The sequence below is a fragment of the Protopterus annectens genome, chromosome 14.part0 (assembly GCF_019279795.1).
Source record: "Protopterus annectens isolate FY-2018-M chromosome 14.part0, PAN1.0, whole genome shotgun sequence".
Classification (NCBI taxonomy): Eukaryota; Metazoa; Chordata; order Ceratodontiformes; family Protopteridae; genus Protopterus; species Protopterus annectens.
In genome coordinates, this window is record NC_056748.1 from 127833056 (window position 1) to 127857646 (window position 24591).

The 24591-nt window shown below is 36.9% G+C and overlaps 1 protein-coding gene across 1 annotated transcript in view; it reads left to right on the forward strand.

Annotated features, from left to right (window-relative positions):
• The window catches only part of LOC122788631 (EF-hand calcium-binding domain-containing protein 6-like), a 516700-nt gene that overhangs the window by 162634 nt on the left and 329475 nt on the right, over window positions 1-24591 (forward strand). The window contains exons 4-6 of the mRNA XM_044055530.1: window positions 595-672; window positions 3824-3997; window positions 8248-8376. Of these exons, the coding sequence (XP_043911465.1) occupies window positions 595-672; window positions 3824-3997; window positions 8248-8376 (381 nt within the window). The remainder of the gene's footprint in view (window positions 1-594; window positions 673-3823; window positions 3998-8247; window positions 8377-24591) is intronic.

The window sequence follows — 24591 nt, forward strand, 5'->3', positions numbered from 1 at the left end:
CAGTGGGGAAAAAGATATATTTCCTTATCCCACATGGCTACATAAGACGTTACTGAGATTGTGTTTGGGCAACTATGATACCCTTCAAAACAGTGCTGTTTTACTTTCCTTTAGTTATTTAAAGCACACCCGGATCCCGCTGTTGGCTAAATAAACATGTTTGATGTTTCTTTTTCACTAAATACATGTTTCGGTATTTTAATACATCACTCTTTATGTGTCGATATATATGTATTCACTCTTGACAGCTTTCATGCTTTCAATATAGACCCAAATAGGGGTATGTGATATTCATGAGAGATTGATAGGAAATGAGAATCTGTCAAGAATATCATATACTCCTGTGTGATATTCACGACAGATGGGAATGAAAGTAGAATATGAGGCACAGGTTATGTAAGGTAAAACATCCAGACAGCAAACATGCAAGCAAAATAAGGGCTGAAAAACATTATGGATATTGATGTGGACTGATGCTTTCTTGCCAAATGTTTTATAAGTTACTTTTGCCGGTACATGAAAATGTCATTAAAGTGTATTTTGTTGTTACGATATTCAATATATTATTTGGATAACTATTTTTCTTCTTTACAGAGATGTTCTAAAGATTATACTAACTAAGTTTCTGGGAAAATTCATTACAGAGAAGCAGTTTTGCCTCCTTTTATCTAGGTAAGATTAAAACAATTTTGACATTTCTGCGCATAACAGAGAACACTTTTTCAGGTGCAAATGTTTATGCAAGTTATAGTTACATCTAATAAACTAATCAGAAAAAAAAAAAATATATATATATATATATATATATATATATATATATATAAAACAGGTTTAGTTTTTTTCCAGTTTTGGAGCATAATCACAGTACTGCATGCACAACAATATGTTTACTAGCATTTTTTTTCCCATTTTCTCAACAACTGTTTAACATAATATTTTTTTAACTATCATGTCTTTAGCATGTGTAGGAGACTGTGACAAGTGACTGCACCTTTGTAGGTTTTTTTAAAACAAATATGTATCAGAGCATCACCTTTACTATTTTGGGTGTGTGTTAGTTTGCTACTACCCAATCTGTATTAAAAACAAAATGCCATACCGCAATCATGAATTTAATCAGTCCCTAATCAGCTGGACTTTTCTGTGAAGCAATTCCTGTATTAACTGTAAAAAAAGAAAATTATGAATTTTCAGCTTAAAGAGATAACACTATATTATTTACTTAACCGATATGAACCTTGGTGGCTACTGTCCCACTAAAATAATAATGGGATTTTCATGACTCTGCAATTACATTATCAAATACATTAAATGCTAGATAAAAATGAAACCCCACTGTGACTTGTCAGAGGCCTGCCCTTGTTTTCTTCTGCTTTATGCACTGTCTCATTTTGTTGTACATTTTATGAAAAATGCAAACTGTAGAGCTGCTTTATTCATCAGCTAAAAATGCTTCTTTAAAATAATAGTAGTATTAATAATACACTAATTTTATATGCTAGATGTTAATTACTTAGGTGTCAGGTCTGAGAAGTAAAACAGAAAGAAAGAAAAAAAGGAAAGAATGCCCGTTTTGTTAAAGTTTCATATTACACGTGTATCTTATTACAATGAATATTTTGCAAACCATTGTTTCTTTTGAATACCGAGAACTGTCCACTTCTTCAAACTCTGTGCTGTTTTCTGCTAGAATATCTTTAAAGTGCAGATGCATTGAAACCTGTCTTTGTGTTTACTTTCCCTGAGATATATATTTAACAAATGCGTGGAATCAGTGAAGGAAGGGATGGGTCATGAGAGGAAGATATTTTTAGATGAATATTAATTCATGTTTTTTGGCTTACAAATACAATAGACTATGTCCGCAAAGCGCAGATTAAAGTTGTGAACTGAGATTAATACACACTCTGGAGGAAGAAGGAGCTTCCGGGGTGGCTGTGAGGAGTGTGTTATTGCATAATTATTATATAAGTTTATACTAAACAATCTGTCTACAGAATATTACAATTGTAACTAGTAGCCAAAGGTTAGAATCAAACTATGAACTTCATGTCTGTGAGGTGAAAACCTTAATCATTTTGCTAACTGCTTGCTGGAGATAGCATTTCTGTTCAGTAAGGCTACCTTATCCTGCTCTGCCCTGTTATGGACTAAGGTTGATGTGTATTCCGAAAATAATTCCACCATTTGCAATGAGGCCATGGAACTGAAGTTTAAGGTATTGATTTGCGTTGTGCTATGTAGTATTGCTTAGTGTTTAATTTCTCCACATTGTAATCATTCGATCTATATGATGAATTCCTTTAATTTTGTTTGTGTATCTTTACAGGTTTGGCACTCCTCTTTCCCATATGTTTCCCTTGTTTACTTCTCCCTGAGCTTTTTAATAAACAGTTACAAAATTAACACACGTTAGTGTGAAAGCCATAAAGGATCTCCCAAGTCCCAAAATCAGACAGAAGGTAGGAGGAGTATTAATGATATTTTCAAGGTGTCTAGTACATGCTTTATTTATGTTATGTGTTTAGTTAGAAACTCCCTGATGACTTTCTTGGGAAACGTTTTTTTTTTGTTGTTGCCTGGGTTAATAAAGTAGACTTTATAACTTAAATGGTGGTCTCCCTCTGAAGAAATGACACATATTGTGAAATACAGAAGTGTTTGTCTTTCTGCTTTGTTTTCTTATACATTGATTACTAAACCTGCCATATGGATATACGCAGCCCATTGGTTACTGGTGCACCCTCTTAATACAGATGGTGACCGCGGGCAGACTGCTATATGAATTAATGCATAATGTAGGAACAAATATAATATTCTCAGTTTTAGTATAAATCTCTTAGCTGTGTAAAGTACTTCCTACAGTTTGTTCTTTCATATATTAAGGTACTAAATACACACACACATATGTGTACACATTTGTAACTACTGCATGTAATTTAATTTTTTTATAATTTCTTCTCTTGGGTGGTGATGCATTGAATAAACACACATGTATAGACATGTAGATGTGTTTGTTTTAACAATATTTTATGAATAGATTAAGGACGGTTAAAGAATCATAAGCAAAAAATGCAACAGTCGTGTTTAAAACCCGAATTACAGCTTCATTCATCTGTCCCCCTTCCATCCAAAGGACACTGACACAAGCAAGCAAAGAAAACATTGTACAACACAGCAGTCACAAACTGCTGTACACATATGACCTCCTTGACAAAATGCAAAAAAGCAGCAGAGATATAGGTGATATGCTAGAAGATGTAGTCACAGTGTGAAAAACTGTACAGCTGACAAGCCATTGCTGAGATAAATTTGTGCTGTTTTATGTTGTGATAGTTATGTAGTTATCTTGTCATAATGCGGCAAGTATTTATCACTGATGTATTGCCATGCATTTTTGTCTGCATATTGCGCGGGTTACATAGGTAATGAATGATAATGTTCTGAACACCTTCATTTATATATTTTTAATGCCTTTCTACTACATTCCAATATATTAATAAAGATAATTCTTTATATATGTTTGAAAGTATATCGGATCTTATGCGAGTAATTTTGGTTGTTTCTGGGATCTTATCACTCTTTTAGCAGTTTCCTTTCCTCGTCTGTTATAATATGGGGACCTCCTGGGAAGTCTGTGTTCAGCATCCGGGAAAACCTGTGAAAAAACCTGATGACACTAATAACCAGATCTTATAATGATTCAAAGAAGCAGTTTGCCTGAATTACTTACTGTGAACAGTTGTGAACTTAATTCTAAATAAAAGTGAAGATTTCTTAAGAAATAGCATTACTTAAATTGTTGTTGTATATTTCCTTGCAGATTACTTCTTAAGGATAAGGCCATCATAACATTTGAAAAATTTCACCTGTGCTTCAGAGCAGACGATGTTAAAGGGTACCCATTATGGATGGATCCAGTCCGAAGACAACAGGCACCTGAAAAGAAAACAGCCGTACAAGTACATTTGTACCTGAAGGAGATTGTCAGGGACAGGTAACTATAGTTCCTTGAACATCTGTACATGCTAACTAGCATATTAGATAAACAGGCAGTGCAATGATCTTTTGGAAATGAAATATTTAAAAGGTATTTTCTACACAGAGGAGTAAAAATATCCCATTTAGAAAAGAGAGGCTGCAGGCCACATAATGCTTGATGAGAACATTTACATTTTTGCCACAGTTGCATAGTACCATCCTCAGCTAACCCTAGGATGATCCAATCAGAACATGTGGCCAATACCTGTTAACATACTGTTGTACAAAAATTGTGCAGCCCCTGCATTTTAAATGCAGAAGCCCCACTCTCTTTATTCCTTAGTAGTCATTACAAGATAATGCTCGTTTCTAGAGCTAGACATCTCTCTAAACTTCCCGTTACAATATTATGCTCATTTCTAGGGACAGATCCTTTTCTCATTTTCCCATTACAAGACTGGACCCTTCTCCCACACAGCCATTTGCAATGATAAAATAGGATTTAAACATGGGGTATCTACCTACCAAGTCACTTGCACTCAGCGTTCTTGTCTAGTGTAGACCCCACTAGTTACATTTGCAACTACTGCATATAATTTAATTTTTTATAATTTCTTCTCTTGGGTGGTGATGCATTGAATAAACACACATGTATAGACATTTAGATGTGTTCTTTGTAACAATATTTTATGAATAGATTAAGGACGGTTAAAGAATCATAAGCAAAAAATGCAACAGTCGTGTTTAAAACCCGAATTACAGCTTCATTCATCTGTCCCCCTTCCATCCAAAGGACACTGACACAAGCAAGCAAAGAAAAACATTGTACAACACAGCAGTCACAAACTGCTGTACACATATGACCTCCTTGACAAAATGCAAAAAAGCAGCAGAGATATAGGTGATATGCTAGTTACTGTTCATGTATAAGGAAGATGTCCCACAGTCCTGTTTGTCAATCTGAATCTTGTGTCATAAATGTCTGCTTTCAAGAATCTTTAAATACAAATCTGGGTCAGTTCAAGTACTTGTAGCTAAGTGTTGCATAATAAAATCAAATTACATAAAATTAATCATGAGTGTACAGAATAATGGACTAGGTAAAGGTCATTCGAGTGCCAAGTAAAAAGAAAAAAGGTTAACAGTGATGTAAATGTTAAATGACCAGCTGGAAAAGTCGAGTCTTTAAAAATCTCACAAAGGTACTCAGTGGCAAAGTTTAAGGTGCAAGGCCTACAAAAAAAGCAAATGAATTTCAGTGGACTTCAGCCTCACCCTCAGAATTATCAGTCTCAAACTGGAAATGTGGATGGAGGTGGCCAAAGGGTAGGGTACTGACCACTATTTCAGGTTAGGGGATGCCCATAACATTTAAGACTAGATATACCAGGGCAATAATCTCACCTCTCTTGTGTTGGTTAATCCATTCCAGTTCATATTTAAATGCAAATAAAACTATATCCATGCCTTCTCAATCTCACAGCTTTTATCACTTACACTTTTGGTTTCAGCATCAAACTGCATTTCAGTAGACAAGATTATATAGATTACATTTCTCATCTTATTTTAGATAAGGCACTTAAGTTTCCTAAGCATACTAAATAAATCAATACAATGTTAGGTACTAACACTTATTCAGCTGTTAATCCTTGCACTGACAACATGACAGCATTCATTTTCAAATTGTTTTCCATCAATCAGCTTAATTTTTCTATAGTAGTATTTATTCAATAAACCAAAGTGTACAGTTTGCTATAACTTATATTGACTTCTCTGGTATGTTTGACATAGTCGATCACAATCTTTTGACAAAGATAATAATTAAACTGTGATTTTAATTTATGTTGATGAAATTGTTGTCAAACTGGGTTTCAAACAGGCTGTGGTGCATTGAGAATGATGGGCAAATGGGTAATTGGTGAGTCTCTAACCAGGAAACTCCCCAGGGTTCCCTTACTGGCACCCTCCTGTACCACCTTAATAATGGGTGCTACACCTAACCCTAATGCTGCACCTTCCCCCCAACCCTAACCTTACACCTTAATGTCATCAAAACTTTCCTGTAATACTGCCACTACACAAGACCGACTCAGGCACACAAACATTCACAAATGCACACAAACAACACTGCATATATCCCTAACCTGACACTTATTACCCTTAAAATGTACAAACTCACACACAAACACACAACATTCATCCCAGACCCTACACCTAACACACACACACACACACACACACACACACACACACACACACACACACACACACACACACACACACACACACACCTCCAACCCCACTTACCTGTTTTGACATTCCATACCATTGAAATATACACCGTTTGGATCTCCTTACCATCGACATTTAATCACACCCTTGCTTTTGGTCGAACAAATGTATGTTCATTCAAACACAGGAGAACTATATATATATATATATATATATATATATATATATATATATATATATATATATATATATATATATATGTATGTGTGTGTATCTACTTTATATGGTCGATATTTCAGAATTTCGACATTCATATGGCTGAGATAATATGATCGACATTCAAAATGTCGACCCTAGAAGAAAAAATTAAAAACAAAAAAAAAAGTGCCTTCACGCTGCTAGCTCACCACGTTCCCCTTGTGGGGGGCTCCACTTAAATATACTAACTCCGAGATTGAATTACATTGTGGAAGATGGAAATCTTTCCATTCTGCACTGTATGGAGATGCCGGTTCTGCATGGTCGACATTTCGAATGTCGATCATATGGTCTTGACCATATGAATGTTGACATTCTGAAATATCGACCATGTGAAGGGAACCCATATATATATATATATATATATATATATATATATATATATATATATATATATATATATATATATATGTATATATATATATATATATATATATATATATATATATATATCTGTATATATATATATATATATATATATATATATATATAGATATATATATATATATATATATATATATATATATATATATATAGATATATATATGTGTGTGTGTGTGTGCGTGTGTGCGTGTGTGTGTGTGTGTGTGTGTGTGTGTGTGTGTGTGTGTGTGTGTGTGTGTGTGTGTGTGTGTGTATATATATATATATATATATATATATGTATATATGTGTGTATATATACACCACCAACATTGAACTCCAGCACTACAAATAGAAACAATAATGCTGAATTAAATCCAGTGCTAAACAGCAAAGAAAAACAGTATGGGATGCAAAAAACTATTTAATGTAGAAAATGTGTCAGGAAATAACCAAACCGGTTTCACCCCATGGTGTCATCAGTGGAAAAACAGGAAGTAACCAGCATATCATTTATAAATGCTGCTGCTTAAAAAGACAGGCCACAAATAAAACAGGGTAGAAAAAAATCAATTCCACACAATAAATGAAAAACAAAAAAATGCAACTCTGCTTCCCAACCAGAAATGTGTATCAACAATATTCATTATGTCCCGGTTTGAATATTACTCCAAGATTAATAATCCACATTTTCTCTTTCTGTGTCAAAATCTTATGTTTATGTGAATAAGATAGACCCTCTCCAACTACTGAGTCAATGCCTACAAAAATCAAATGAGCTGTAGTGTGATTTAAAATATGTTTATAGAAAGCACTTCTCCGGCATCTGCAATTAATGTCACTGAGATGTAAAGCTATCCTTTGCTTAAATGATCTGGATGTCTGGCCCACAGCCAGGTAAACAACCCACTTGCTGGTACAAGTAATAAAATGCCTGCACCCCCCAACCCCTTGCAACTGACATATACCTACTCCAAGATTGCACTACAGTGTGGAAATGAGCGGATTTCTGCTTCCACTCAGCATGGGGTGTCAGCTTTTTACAAGTTCAGTCTTCTGAACGTTGGTAAAGTGAAGTTTCAATTAAGTGAAACTTCGACTTTTTCATCTCGGTAATCTGAAAGTCGGTCTAATGACATTTTGGTAATGTGAAGTAGACCCACACACACATACATACACACTTGCACATAGGAGACATGAAAATAAAAAAAAAACTAAGCAAATTCTTGGCTCTTGTAATAGAAAATGTAAATGTGTTAATATTTCTAAATGTACACAACATATATCAGTTAGGAAGAAGGAACAGTTGTATTAACAGGCAGATGAAAAGTGTAAATCTGCAATTTTTTCTGTGTGTTTAATATACTGTGCATTTACTTGGGTCCTCACTTTTTGTGTCTTTTAACATTTTAGGCCTCTGGAATTCATGAGTTTTCTGCCAGAAGATGATTACAGCAGAATATCTCACCCGGAATTTCTTCACATTCTGTACCAAATGGGAATAATTATGGAAGAGCAAGAATCTGAAAAACTCTGGAAAAGGTAGAATAATATTTAATTCACACACAAAAAAAATGCCAAGCAATTCAAAAATGAGAATACAAAAAAATTGGGTTTGAAATTCCTTGTTTCACACTTGTTACTTAATAATACATGTTACAGTTTCAGTCCTTACTACTAGTCCTAGTCAGACTAAGGGATGTAAGTGAAGAGGGTACTACAAAATTTTTCCCGCACTATTCTGTTTTTGTGTCTTTCAGTGCATCCAGTTTACCCTCCCCCCAAAAAAAATAATTTGTCATTGGAACCTATAGGTAATGCCATGAATTAACTTACTGCCTTACTGTTATATTAATTATTTCACCACATAGATTCTGAAACATAGAACATCATATGTTAATTAGTTCACCATATGGGCAGGAAAATTGAACAACAGAGCATCTGTAGATGAGGAGTGTATGGCCCATTCCTACTTCCTAATTAAAATGCATTGCAGTATATGCAGTACTTTGAAGTACGGCTTTGATATTTGAAGTTGTATCTTTGTCACAAGGATACCTTTGAGGAGGATCTGTAGTGGTCACACATGCTTGCATGAAACATGATGGCAAACTCACAGCAGGAGATACAGATGGGGAGACTAATGTGCATAAATGGTGATACTGGACAATTGTATATTTTGCAGTTTCACTTTCTAGTGCACGGATGACAATTTTCATTCCTTTTTTCATATAACTGATACTGGTGACTTAGTTTCCCTCCATTGTCATCATGATATGCATTCTTGCCAGATTAGATAAAAGTGCATTTACACAGTATTCATTTTAAAGTGAAAATATATGCAATGCACATCTGCCAGTATCAGACTTCTGCTTAGACCAAATTTTGGACATATTTTAATTGTCACCTAATGACTGTATGTATTAGTTACAACCGGGAAAGCTGATTTCAATATAAGATAAAGTAGAATTTCATATTACGGAATGTTGGTATGACTCTGTGGATGCATCTTTTAGTGCACCCATCACTACTGTCACGGAAAGAAGACTTGCTTGTCGTATTTTTCTCATGTCAAACAAGCCTTCTGGGCATAAATATAGTAAGAAAACTTTTTTCAAGCTGAAAAATACTCTAGTAGAATAGACATTAAATCTAAAGAATTTTGTTTTCAAATATTTCCCCCTCCTATGGACAAAACACCTCATTTTCTCCAAGAAGTTATCTGACAATAAATGTAACAGCAAAAAAAAAAAATTCAAGGAGAAGAGAAAGTCTAAATGATATACAAGTTCTCATCTCCAATTTTTTTCTGTCCCAGTGGGAAGGAAATTTCATTCCATTCTCACATTTTGGCAACTGATTACTGCATATAAGTTGCTTCTGCAGCTAAATTTTGAAAGTTATGCAGAACCCTGTCATCAGTCCACCCATTCTGACCTTTTGCAAAGCCAAGAAATGTACCTTGTGCCCTCTCATCAAACAGGAACAGGAATTTCTTCAAGATTCTTTATAGTGATTAAGAATGACAGCAAGTGGAGTTTAGTTTTGGATAATTTGGCCCTTTACTGAATTTATGTTTGTCTAAAGTTATTGATGGTAACATTATAGATTCCATGTCCACTGCTGGACTAGCATGTTTAGTTGGCTTTCTTTAACTATGCAGAGTATATACTCCCTGCCTATACATATCAGTGGAGTTATCTTAAGTATCTAGTTGGACACTTCCATTTCCATTTGTTTCTGGCTATTGTGCCATTCTTCGAGTCCCTCTCTGATGATACCCCATTTCATTTAAAAGTACCAGTTAAAAAGGTGCAAAAATAGAGTTTGGTTTTGTGAATGGCAGGAGCCTTGTGCCTGTTATGAAGGGGTGTTCACCCCTTGTACTGTCTTACTTTATACAGCCAACTCAAAAGTCAGAGCACTTTTGGGGATATTAGGCATAGGCAGTCTCAACAAACTGGCATGTTAATAAAAAAGGAGTTCAGAATCATATAAAGATCTTGGTTCTGTTTCTTTTGGTCTGGCACATCTCCAAGAGTTTCTGCAAAAAAGCCTGGCTTCATTTACCATGTTAATGCTTAAATCTTATTTTATCTAGAGTGGAAGGGGGTATCTTCCAATGGTAACAGAGTATTTAAATATTTTCAGGATTACAATGAATGAGGTCAGGTCAGCCCTAGAACATTCTCAAAGATTAGAGGTTCTGTGGGCAGTTCTAGATTCTACAGTTTCAAGTATTTGTACTAAGTAAAAACATGTCAAAATAGTTTCTGTTACAAAATATATGTCTACAAACTGAAATCACAGCAAGGATTTAACCCTGGGCTTATGTTTGTCATCTACCCTTGTCTTCTACTGGATCACCATGTGAGACTTTGCATGACAAAAACTCACAAACTCTTCAAAATTTCTGGAGGCAAAGCCATAGAATTGGATGAGTCTATCCCATCTTTGAAGCCATTACAAAGAGCTTGGTCTAGTGGATGCAGTCTCACAAGCTGTTGGTCTGCATGCTTTTCTATCTGAGAATACTACAACTCTTGGGAACGGCCACCTTTATTACACTTTGGACTCGCTTAGACTGTTTTCAAATGTAGGAACTCTGGACTGATGATTAACATTTTGTTTTTGACTGTGAAGGCTTTTATATTAAACCTGCTCCCAGTAAGTCTCTGGATCAGGACGGGCAGTACAAAAGTTAAATATCTAGACAAAGAAGAACAAACAAGGGCATACCCTGTCTGTGGACAGACAATGCTTATCTGGGATAGGCAATAAACTGCAGTTTGAATCTTTAGTCAGTCTTCTGGTTTCACTGTACAAAATATTGTATTTTACTCATGAGTGCGGTTACAAAATATTGTATTTTACTCATGAGTGCAGTTGGAAAAGGAAACTTTCCTATGAGATACAACTCATTAGGGATACACTGTGATGGTTCTCTTTGCCACAGTTGACAGCACCCAAACAGAAGAGATTTTCTTTCACCTATATTGCAAACTGGCCTAGAAGGTGAGCATATTTTGTTTTTCTATGAACCAAGATCCTTCTGAATATCTTCACGCACATATTTATTTTATAAGGGAGGTACTGAGAAAAGCCAGAAGTAATCTGTGGAACTAATTGTGGTTGATGCATAACTGCCAAGCTCACCATGGAATACCACTTTGCCATGTCTGATATGTTCTCCTCTTCAGTTCCATTTTCATTAAGCTGTACTGTTTCTGAGGTAGTTATCTGTGCTTCATCCCAATGTCATATCTCTCAAAGGAGGGCTTAGGATTATTCAACATTACCTAAGGGTGAAATGCCATGAATATTAGAATACCCCTGCCTTGTACAATGTGCCATGTTATCATCTCTGACTGGTGAACAGAACTTGCCCCTCTAATATGTTTTCTGTGCTGTGTTATATAATGACAACATATTAGAAACAAGCCAGGTACTTTGTTTGACTTGATCCACAAGGGAGCGCTAGCATTTAGCATAGAGACCTGGCTGGATGAGAATTCAGGGCCTTGCCTAAGTTGCTGTGTGTTCCATCTGGCTGCTGGAAGATTTACAGACCTAGGCATAGTCACTTGGATAGTAAAATGGCTGATTGTTTTATTATCTGTCTTGGAGTTGACTAAAGCTGCAGATGGAGGGTCATTTGAATTTGTTATTGGAAAAAGAGTGAATTACAGATTCCTCCAGGTGTACTATCCACTAGGTTCCCTTGGAACATTCTTACAAAAGTTTTGGATTGCCTTATCAGCCTGATTTATGAATGCCCCCAGGTGACTAGTTCTAGGGACTTGAATGAAGAGCTTCACCTCTACTACCATAAGTTTGGACACTCATTGGTCTTAATTTTCCAGCTTGATCTAGAAACCTGATATTTGGTGATAAATTCAAATTCTACCTCTTGGCCCGACCACTACCTTTTCTCCTTCAGGTATGGCCATCTCAGTATCCTACTAATGAACTGGTTAAACATAGAGATCTTAGGGCAGTGAACTGTGCTATTTTTTGCCCATAACTTGGTTGTTTCTTGAGAGTTAATATAGATGAACTAGATACTCTGATGAGACCATACAATGAAATATAATAATACTTTATCCAATGTTTGGATCAAATTGCTTCAGTAAGTGTATCAAACCACCAAGGTGAGTGTATGTCCTAGAGGTGAGCTGTGGCCAGTGTGCAGGATAAGATGAAGGACAGAGAAAAGATGGCGGTAGGACACACCTTCTCAAGGATATGTTTGTTCTGGATGAACATCATGCTTTATTTCAGGCAAAGATCATTTGAGAAAAATGCTGTTTTTGTGGCTGAACTAAATTATCTGTCTCTACTATCATGTGGCTGGCAGAATATGCCAGCCTGGAGAGTTTTTTCCTTTACTGGTCTTGAAGAAGCTGCACAGTTTTGTGTAAACAGAATTACCAAGGTAAGGTACTACTTTCCTAAGGATTTGCCCACTGAGCATAACTGCTTATGAGGGATGAGTAACCTGGACTGTTGGTAGTCGGGAGTTTTGATGATGTCATTCATAAGACACATATCTACATCATCCTGATTACATGGTTGACTAGTGCTGCTCTGAATCCTGGCCTCTAACGCTGATATGAAGTTACCTCAATTCACTAGATCCATTTTTTTTCATCACATACTGTAGTTCCATCCTCTTTGGGAACTGGGGTATTTCTATCCTCATTAAAAAATACTTTGATCACTGCAATTCTTAAGAGTTCATCTTTGGTGCAAACCTGTTGCAAAATTATTGTCTTGCCTCTAACCTTCCCTTTATTGGAAACGTTATTGAGAATGTATTCTACATGCAGCTCATCTAATGCTATATGGCTTATCTGATCCTGGCCAGTCTGGATGTAGATCTAGGTGCAGCATGGAGAAAATAGTTCTTATGGTGTTTGATGGCCTCATCATGGTGATGGACAATGCTAATATTTTATCTTGGTTCTTCTGCCTCAGTGGCTTTGGCATTGTGGATCCTGGGTTTCCTTACTGACCATGTGATGGTACTGTGGTCTATCTGGTATGGGCCCTAAGAGGCTTGCTTCTTAATTCCCAGGTCATGCTCATTATGTAGTGTCTGGGTCTAATTCATCAGGCTTCTATGCAGGGGGTTTGTGCTATGCCTCAGGGCTCTGTTTTAATTCCCTGGTTATTCATTGTGCACTTGTTGTCACAAAAGGAGATAATCGCAGGGAGGGTAGTAATTACAAATTATACACTGATGCTATTTATTTAATGCTATTTATTTTATTTATTTGTATTTGGTTATTGGAAGGGTCTGGCTTGGCATGCAAAACTTTTTTTCAGAGGAGGTCCAGGGAGAAAAGTTAAAAAAAATAGTGAAAGAAAAAACATGCATAGAGATTTCAGCAGACTCTTTGTGAGTACACACAATATTTGAAAAAGGGTCCATATTACGTTATCGAAAATGCATTCTATCGAATGTGTTTTAACCGAACTGTAAATAGCGAACAGGCAAAATAGCGAAGCGGCTTTTCAGTGAATTCTTTCCCTGGGAAAGAAGTCGCTTGGCCGCTTTGTTAGTTTGCTGTATTTTGCACTGTAGTGCATTCTCGGAGTGAGGTCTCACAGATTCCCTTATCCGGTATGCCTCCTGAACGTAAATGTGCAATAGTTACTGACCTTAGGGTTAGGGTGCAGGTTAAGGTAAGTGCATATCTAGTAATGTATTTTGCACACACTTTAGTGTTAGAAGTAGGGTTTAGTTAAGTGTATATATGTTACTTTTTGTGGGGGGGTTAGAAGTAGGGTTAAGTTAGGTGGATATATGTTTTCAACTGTTTATTTTTTATTTTGGGTTAGAAGCGGGGTTAAGGTAGGTATGTGTTTTAACTGTTTACTTTTTTTTTTTTTTTTTGGAACAGTGATTTCTTTCCCTCGAAAAGAAATCGCTGTTCTGAGCTGTTGATATTTTCAGCTTTCAGTGAAATGGGGTCAATCATTCATCGTTCGCTGTTTTCAGCGTTCGATGACGTGATATAGACCCTTGAAAAATAGTGAATACAGATTCAACATAAACTAGGTATCTTGATGAATACAACATGTAACAGTTGTCAAAGAAGGAAAAGTAATAAAAGGGGGCTTGCAGCAGAGGAAGTAGTTAGTATGCCTCAGTTATAGAAGAGTACAACAAGAGTACAAGAAGCAAGAGAAATCAGGATCTAAATGTTGACAGAGATCTATACTAAAATGCAAGGAAGTGTAGAAGACTAAGTGTAAAAGTGGGGGAGGGGAGCTGCATTATTAATCTGCATGATCAAGGATACATAAAACAAACAAAAAGGTTAAGCATTCACATCCACATATATTAAAAGAGCAACATCCTACAGTTGCAGATGTAAGGATTCTGCTGTTTGAGAAAAGGCAGTTAACCAGGAGAGGAACAGCAGGATTGATTTCAAAGTTAAGAAGATGACGATGAAGATATTTTTTGAAACTGTTTTAACTTTGAGGTTGTCTGAGGACAAATGGCAACTGGTATCAGAGTTTGGCCACACAGTATGAGTACAAAGCTTCACCATGTACTGCGTGACAGCTTAGGTTGTCAGGTGTTGACTTCTGATAGGATCTTGTTTTCTTATCAAGGCCTGGCCCTTTGCAATCAGCTAGAACAAATGAACAGACTCTGTAACTGCAGTAAAAATATTTAATAGCTAAAAGCAAAGCTTTCAGATAAAAAACAATCCTTCCTCAGTGCTAAAACATTTTTAAAAAACAGTCAATTAAATAGCATTTTTAAATAACGTAACCCACAGCCCACCAATCAGAACATTCACTTAATCAACTTTCTTAACGATACAATGTAACAGTAAGCCACTATTGTGGAACATTATCCTACTTTAAACACATTTGTTTGTGCTTTAATATAGGCTTTAACTGATAGTTGTGTTTATCCCTGGTTCCTTATCTGCTTGAAGTATGATGATCCATTTATATTCAGACAGTTCAAGTTTATTGTCTAGATCACCACCTCTAGGGTTAAGGAAAGCCACCTCTATGACTCTAAAAATAAAAACATGTTCACATCTATTTTCCATAAAATATTTAGCTAATGCATTTGTCTGTATGGACCTGTGCACATCAGATCTACATTCTATTATATTGTCCTTTAGTTTTCAACATGATTTTCCTACATAAAATACCATACATTTTTTGCAAGTTGCAAGACAGATAACATTTACTGTATTGCATGTTGAAAAACATTTAAATAAATATTCTTTCTTAGTACATTGATGTTTAAAGATATTCTGTGTGCAAATAAATTCACAACAGCAGCAATTATAACAGGGAAAGTTTCCATATCTATTGCTAACGTTATTAGTAGATGGCATAAACCTCATGTCTTTATAACATAAATTATTTTTTTTAGGCTGGAGCAATTGTTATAGGCAAAACTTGGTTGTTCACCAATAATCAGCCTTAATTCCAGCAAAGCTTTTAAAATTCCCAGTTATTCTTAATTATATCTTTAACCAACATAGTTTGTCTATTGAATGTGGTCAGATAATGCATATTATTTTGTGTAATGTTCTTTGAACCATTTCCATTATTTACATTATTTTGAAAAAAAGTATTGTTTAGTGGTACTGCCCTTTCTAGTCATTACTTCTTCCCTAATTTCATTTACTAATGTACAATTACATTCTCTTTCCATAAATTCCATAACATTTCATTCATCTGCTTTATACATTCTGTATCATCAGTGTTAAGTCTACTAACATGTGAAAACTGACTTTTTATAATACCTTTAAATGTATGTTGAGCATGCATACTCCATTTATTTAGATAACAGCTAACCCGAGTTTCCTTCTTATAAATACTGGTGTTAATAACGCCACTATCGGAATTAATCAAAACATCCAAAAATTGTATCTTAATTTCTGAACAATTAATCTTGAATTCTAAAAAAATCAGTTGAATTATTTATGCATTCTACAAAATTATTCAATTCTATCATGCTGCCCTCCCATATAAGAAACACATCATCCACAAATCTTTTAAAAAATGGAATCTTATCAGAAAATTCTTTAGGTCCGTTATAAACAAAATTTTCTTCCAATCTACTAGGTGCAAGATTCACGTAAGTATTGCTATACCCATTGCTAAGCCCGGCTATTTGATGATAAAAGTGTTGATTAAAAATAAATACATTATTTTCCAAAACCAATTCTAATAACTCAGAGATCATTTATACTTTCCTTCTGGATAGTAATTTAAAATCACATACAAATTTCCTGATAGCACCAACCCCGTATTGATTGGGGATCACAGTAAAAAGTGATGTTATATCCAAGGTCACTAATGAGAATGCATTTGAGCTTCTATTTATGTACCATTCACAAAATGAATTTAAAAAGTGTCTGGTATTTCTTATGTAACTCTTCACATGTATCAAATATTTACTTAAAACTTCTTGAAGGTGTAAAGAAATAGGCTCTGTAACCATCCCTATCCTGAGACAAGAGATTTATGTACTTTTGGGAGCCCATACAAAATTGGAGTTACTGGACAAGGAACATTAAAAAAATTATAAAATATAGGTTTCATAGGTTAGTACTAGGCTAACTGCCCTTGTGGGCCATTTCAGGCCTAGCCAGTTACCCCATGTGAGAATCAAACCCTGCACCTTGTGTCTGTAAGGTAAGCATCTTAACTATTATGCCATCCTCCCACCTGAGATATATCATTCATTATTTGTAAATCATAAATCAACATATTTATCTTACTAATTATTTTTTTATATCAAAAGTTGAGATCTTTTTAAAAATAGTGTCATCCAATAATAAAATATTAATTTGCTGAAAATAATCAACCTTATTCATAATAACAATTTATCCCCCATTGTCAGCTTGTTTTATTATGATTTTCTCATCCTTTTGCAGCTTAATTAATGCCTCATATTCATTTTTAGACAAATTATAAAATTCAGATTTATTATTCTGTTCATACAATTTATAGAGCTGATGTTCACATACAGTACATCATGAAATGCAGTTATAACATGGTTGCTAATTGGTATGAATGTACTGATTTTCTTACATACCTTTGGAATTAGCTACATTCCCAGATGTGGGATATGTGACTAGAGCCCTCCTTTAGGAGGTCCCTGAAATACCATTTTTTTAGGATTACTTATTGTAAACCTGGAAGGGGTATTTATTCAAACTTAAGAATTCTGAACTTTTTAACTGTGCTCATATGCCAATAGTCAGTGTTAGATCTATTACTGTGTCATTATAATGGCTCATACAGTTGGTTTTAAAACTCTTTTTTCCCACTTTGTTAAATACCTGGGTTTAAACATTGTACTACTTTAAATAAATACCATTACACATGTGGCGGATTTTCTTCTGATTCCTAAAGGGGGATCTCTCCTCAGAAGTCAAAAAGCAGATTCCTAGGATTAATGTTCAGTTTTATAAAGATCAAAAAGAAAAAATGTTAGTTATGTTTATAATATTACTCAGACGCAGGCTGGGATTTGGGCTAAGACATTGGTTTCCTAGAAAATAAAAAGGCATAACTTATTGATCAAGGGAATCTAAAAAACACAAACTTCATGATTCCCACTGCTAATTTTGCCTATGGGTTGTGTCTTATCCAAGAAACAACAACCTGATGGCTTTAAAAAGATCTAATTCTCACTCTTTGATCCACTCTGACATACCAAAAGTTTTCTTCATGAAAAACTTTGTTTCCACTCTCAACCACTTCTTGAGGAAAAATCTCTGAATTTCAAATTGTGATGCACAGGTATGCTGGGTGGTTTTCCATAATGATAGGGTGTCAATGAAATCAGATATTTCCCATGTGCCTCATATGGCTTATTCTATGTCTCTAAACCAACTCATTCACTTACCTTTATCCTAGACCAGAAGTGCATACCTTCTTCATGTCCACAATATCCAGCGATAGTTAAAATCTCAACAAAAGAAACTTAAGGTTATCCTGAGTGTGGAATCTAAAAAGCAGATAAGACTTCCCTGTAGTTAAGAAAACACTGTCTAAATGGTCATCTGGTATATTTACTATATTGCCTTTTGTTATGATAAATATAAGATGAATGTGAATCCATTCAAGGAACTCAACACCCTTACATTTGTCTGTTTAGCTCCATAATTCAGAAATACCTTCTCGGTAAACTATAGTATAGCAACTTAGGTATATATACATGTGTTTAACAAAGTTTACAAAATAGTATTGAATCCAGTGAGAGAACATTGTTTGGCATAACTGCTATTGGGTGCATACTACCTGCGAATCAGTCTGCATATTTGGACCCAAATGAACATCCCAAAGTTAGACAGTATACTGGAAAAACCCACCCAGACTCTGCCTTATCTTGCTGCAAGGGAAAAGTTAGTTTGTTTTTGTTTCTTCTATTTTGTATTGCTTCATTGCCTTCTTCTGTTTTGTGTATTGTGATTTATTTTCTTTACACTGTGTTTTACTTGTATTCTGCTTTTAATTACATATCTAAATTGGGAAACAGACCACAGCTGTGTGTGTCTTGTGAGTCATGCACAAATTAACCTTTTTCCCACCCTGCCACCTTATTGTTTTTTTTTTAAACTCAACCACCTCTCTAGTTACCTACCCCTTACTATAATTTGACCATATATCTTTTTTCCCACCCTCTTTCATTGGCTGTTGTGAATAAGCATAAACTTATCATTCTGCAAAATTATTCCTCTTCAGCTATTTAAATTTATTGGCCACCCCAATGTATTCCATAGACCCAGAATACAAATTGTACAAACCCCTTTCAGTCTATATTGCTTTTTTAAAAGTGGCTCTCCATTTATATAGCTAAAGCTTAAGTTGCTACCTTTTTTCAAATCTAAATACTTAGTGCGCACTGCAGCTCTTAGGATATTAAACCATTTTTTATCTTACCTTTAAAATCTGCAACATCTATTTCAAGACCACCAATTACTGGAAAGCTCACATTCTACCCCTTAGTAGTTGTCTTGGGATTAGTGCTCATGTTTTGCTTCTGGTGACAGAAGGAGGACAGAAGGAGCATAGGGACATTACTTCATGGAGATTGCTGATTGCTGGAAAGGATATTAATGGGTTCATAGGTGCCATCTTAGAATTTGTTCATAGGTTCATAGGTTAGTACTAGGCTAACTGCCCTTGCAAGCCATTTTAAGCCTAGCCAATTATCCCTTGTGAGACTCCAACCCTACACCTTGTGTTTGTAAGGCAAACACCTTAACCATTAGGCCACCCTCCCAACTTATATTTTGATCCTGGCGAGAGAAGGAGCAGAGTCCATTGATTCCTGACTGTTTCTAACTGGGCAGTGAGTGTCTGTGTTTAACCTTCTTGATTGGTCTGGTGGCTATTGAAGGCAGCTAACTGGAAAAGGCTACAACAAGCCTGCAGACCCTTGCATCATCTAGCACAGGACTGTGGATCACCAATCAGACTGTGGCCTTTTTCTCATCTTGGGATTGGTGTTGCCATTTTGCTTCTTGTGAGAGAAGAAGCAAAGGATCACTGTATCCCAGCAGAGTGAAACTGTGGTGATACCAGCACTAGTAGTAGCCAGAAAGTAGCCATTCAGGAAATGTTCTTCTTTTCATCATTCTTGACAAGCCAGTTCTTTCTTTTTAGTAAATACTGCTTGATTTCCTGGTGTCTAACCTAACTTCAAAATATCTGCTTAAATACTTCATTTGTAAGTCATTGGGGTCTAATTATTAGTTTCACCTCAAGTGTTTGGAGTGCCCTGTATAGACCCAGACACCCTGAGTTGACATTTTTCCTGTATTTGACCAATACCCAGTTACACCTAGCGCAACTAGGATGTAGTGAGAAGCATTGTCCCCAGAGTTGCAAACCGAATACTCCTGACATTACTTTATATTCTCACTCCAACTATCTAATCAATAAAAAAGGTCTGTTGCCATGCATATGAACTTTCCCACTATTTCTGTTACCAGCTTGAGGAATATGGGCATCCGGTGGTAATGAAGAAATTGCCTCATGTTTACTGGCAACCAGTTAATTCACAAGCAAACTGATATGGTATGTGAAAGATGTATTTACATGATATCACTGGAGGCAAAACTCTCACATAAAAGGTTGTGTCAATAAGGTTGTCATTAATACGCACTCTGCACCCATCACACACAATTCAAAGCAGACACTTTGACCCACATATAGTATGCTGAAGCACTTAAATGTAACCTTCCTAAATCCCAAAGACCTCCTAAATGAAGTACACATACCAAATAACCTTAGCAGCCCCAAATGCACTCTTTCTTAACAACAACCACATCAACGCATACAGCCGCATCTTATGGAGCCTCTACTTCTAAGCCCATAAGGCAAGCCACCACAGAATCCAACATTCTGGTCATTGGAGACTCCACTGCGAGACACACTGATGTCCCTCTCACCAGGCCGAGTCAGGAGAAAGCCACAGTCAGGTGCTTATCAGGGGACAGAATCCACCACATTGTACAGGCACTTGGGCTTTGGACCACAAATGCCAGTATGACACAGTCATAGTCCATGTAGGTGTAAACGTACCTCTCTAGACTATACAAAGAGAGATATCAAGGAGCTCACCGAATGTGTGTCCCAGGCTGGTATGAGTTTAAACTTATTGGAAATACTCACTATCAAACCCAATACCATATTCATGGGCAATTTAATTACCCCACTATTAACTGGGAGTTATATACCCCACTAAATGTAACAGGTACAGAGATTTCTGGATTTTGTAAACAGAAGCTCTCTAGACCAGATTGTCAGTACATCAACCAGGGGTGCAACCATACTTAGTCTGGTTCTCACTAATATGGGAGAGTGCTGCACACCCTAGTGTAATGTCTTCCCTGGTAAGATCACACCACAAAATGGTCTCCTTTGAAGTAAAAATAACACATGAAACCCAAGCTAACTCCAACATATTCGGGAACTACTCTAAGGCTAACTTCCTACTTTTAAGTGATAACCTGGAAAAATTTCAAGCCCTCATAAACCCACAGAACACTGCTGCCTATGTTGAGCTATTCACAGAAACCCTATACAAGCATGTTAATAGCTGCATAGAGGCAGAGGTACCTCCCCCAGAAGAAGTATAGAACTTACTCAAAAAACAAGCCATCCTGATGGAATCACAACATCAGTAGGCTATATAACAGAAGGAAGAAAATCATGGCAAAAATTAGGAGATGCAACAACCAGCAAGACAAAAGCACTCTCAGCAATCTAAATAGACAACTCATAGGACAAATAAAGTCTACCAAAGCCAAATATGAGGTAAATTTGGCATCCAAGACCAAGGACAACCACAAGGCATTCTTTAGTTATATCCTCAACCTCAAAGGCAATACACAAGTGTGTGCAGAGCTCATTGTTAATGAAACCACCTATATTGAGCCAGAAGATATAGCAAGCCTACTAGCTGACAAATTCAGCTCCAACTTTACCCCTCTCTTCCCCTCAACCTTCCCATGGGAAATACCATCAATATAACTCCCCCTGCTATCACTAGGGAACAGGTCCTTAATGCTCTCTCTAAGACCAAAAACACTGCATCAATGGGCCCAGACAACATCCCAGGATGCCTTCTAAATAGCATGAAACATGACCTATCAGGGCCTCTGGAATTGCTTTTTAACTGTAACCTCCAAACAGGCTTCATGCCTCATGAATGGAGAACAGTAACAGTCATCCTTTTGCACAAAGGTGGGTCATCTACAGACCCTGGAAACTACAGACTCATAACTCTCACTGGTCTAATATGCAAAGCCATGGAAAGAATTATCATAGAAATGATCAACAGAGATATAGTAAACCTCCAGACACTGGACACAACCCAATTTGACATTGTCAGGGGCAGGTTATGTGTATTCAGTCTGATGGACTTCTTTGAGAAGGTCATAAAAGCAATGGATGATGGCAAAATGGCTCACACTGCCTACCTTGACCTGACCAAAGCATTTGGCACAATACCCCCTCAGGCATTGTTAAACTCAAGAGGTTAGGTACAAACCCTTATGCCACCCGGTAGATAGCCAGCTGGCTCACAGGTGGGAACCAGGAAGTGAGAAATGGGGAGTCCACCTCTACAAAGAGACACAGACTCCCTCAGGGATCAATTGTGGGATTGTTTCTTTTTGGAATTTATTTCTCTGATGTCAAGGCCAATGTCAATGGCCTCTGGCTGACTAAATTTTGAGATGATTGAAAATTAGGAGAAGTCAGTGAGTCCCCACTGACACCAATGTTCTCCAGGAAGGTCTGACACAGACAAGTAACTGGTGTCAGAACCATGGACTGAAACTCAATGTCAAACAATGCATAATAGTATCCTTCAGAAAGTCATCAACCCCTGATAACTATAATATTGATAACACACCACAAACAGCTGATCCAGTAGTCAAGTACACGGGGAAAGACATACAGTAATCTAGCCTTTGACCATCATGTGTCTACAGCAGTGAGGAAATCATTCTATGTTGTGCAACTTGTAAACAAAGGTATGGCATCTAGGTACAAGGAAGCCATTGTTCTACTGCATTCAGCATTAGTCAGGCCTTTCATTGAGTACAATGCCCCCTTTGGTATGTACCTAACCAGGCATATCCAACAATTGGAACATACACAGAGGCTTCTCACTAAAAGAATACAGGGCATGAGTAACATGTCCTATGCAGACCACCTCAAGACTCTATCCCTATATTGTGTCTCCTACAGCTTGTTGAGGGGAGATCTATGCCTGACATACAAGGCATTGTCAGACCTCACTCTGATAGACCTCCTGTATATCCATAACACAAGCAGCAACAGAATTACTCATTTTAAAGATTTAAACCAAGCCTTTGATATAAATAAGAACTGCTGAAGAGTCAGCTATATATCCCAAAGACTGCTCCTTCTCTGGAACAGGCTCCCCATCCATGTGAAGCAGAGCTCCTCCCTAACCCAATTCAAGTGCAACTTGGACAATTGGATGAGGAACAGGAAATTCATCTCTGGTTTGTCAACTATGTCTCTAATGGACACAGGCAGCCTGTAAATGGTTCATCTCCCTGGCCCCTGCTTGTAAATGTTTCCTCTTCCAAGCCCCAGATTACACTTATCAAGATTACCATAACTTGTCTTGGCTTAAAAATGCACTTGTAGTCATTAGCCTAGTAAACACCTATGAACCTATGTATGAGTTATCATGGCAGGGCTCATAGAGATGCACTGCAAGCTGAACGGGAGGTTACACAGCATAGTGATTACACATTGCAGTCAAAAGAATATTTTAATAACCAAATGCAGACACATTGTGTGTCTGAGCAAAAAGTGGTTCTCCACTGTGGAAAATGGATTCATGTAGAAAAAGTGCAAGATGACCACAACCAAGCAGAGCAGCATGGACACAGATAAGCAAAACAACAAGCATATAGAGGCTTGCCGAACCTCATGTTACTGTCATAGTGTAGCAGCAGCAGTTAACTGGAATAGTGAGTGCTGCAGCAGGGTGTCAGCAAGTCTACAATGCAGTTAGTTATGCTACACTGTAATCACGTGTGGTGTGGTGTCCATCAGCTGATCATCTGTTGGTCTCATGAAGGAGGAGAAAGGGGAGTACAGGAAAGTAGGAAGCAGTGCTACACAGAGAAGGTAAGCATTAAAGAATAAACAGAAGGAAGTCACAGCACTTTTTTGAAGTGATAGAGAGAGAGAGGTAGAGGATGATGGGAAGAGTGAGATGAAAGCAGGACAAAAAAAGGTGAGGAAGGGCAGTGAGCAGGGACAAATAAACACAACAAAAGAGTACAAACAAACAGAGGTGGATGGAGGCCCATGGGATACAGACAAACAGAGGGCAGGCAGATAATGATGGAGACAAGTGAACAATGGGTCGGGACAGACCTAAATGTGGTACACTCAACTTGGGATAAGGGTGGTATATGGGCAGCGTGTTAGCCACCAAATGGCACAGAGGAACATTATTGGGACCCAATGGATGGATCATGGTGGAGGATGGAAGGGACCACTCCCTCCTTTGATGGATAAGTAAAACTGTGTGGCCAGTGAAGTGACTCCACAATTTGCTCTAGCAGGTGCTGGGTGCTGGTTACTTAGTGGACCATTGCACTGTTATCCACCTCCTTCACCATCTGCTGCAGAACAGGCTAAACCAGAGCAGGTTGTTGACCAGGCTACCTGCAGAGAAAGGTTGGAATCCCTGTCTAGTGT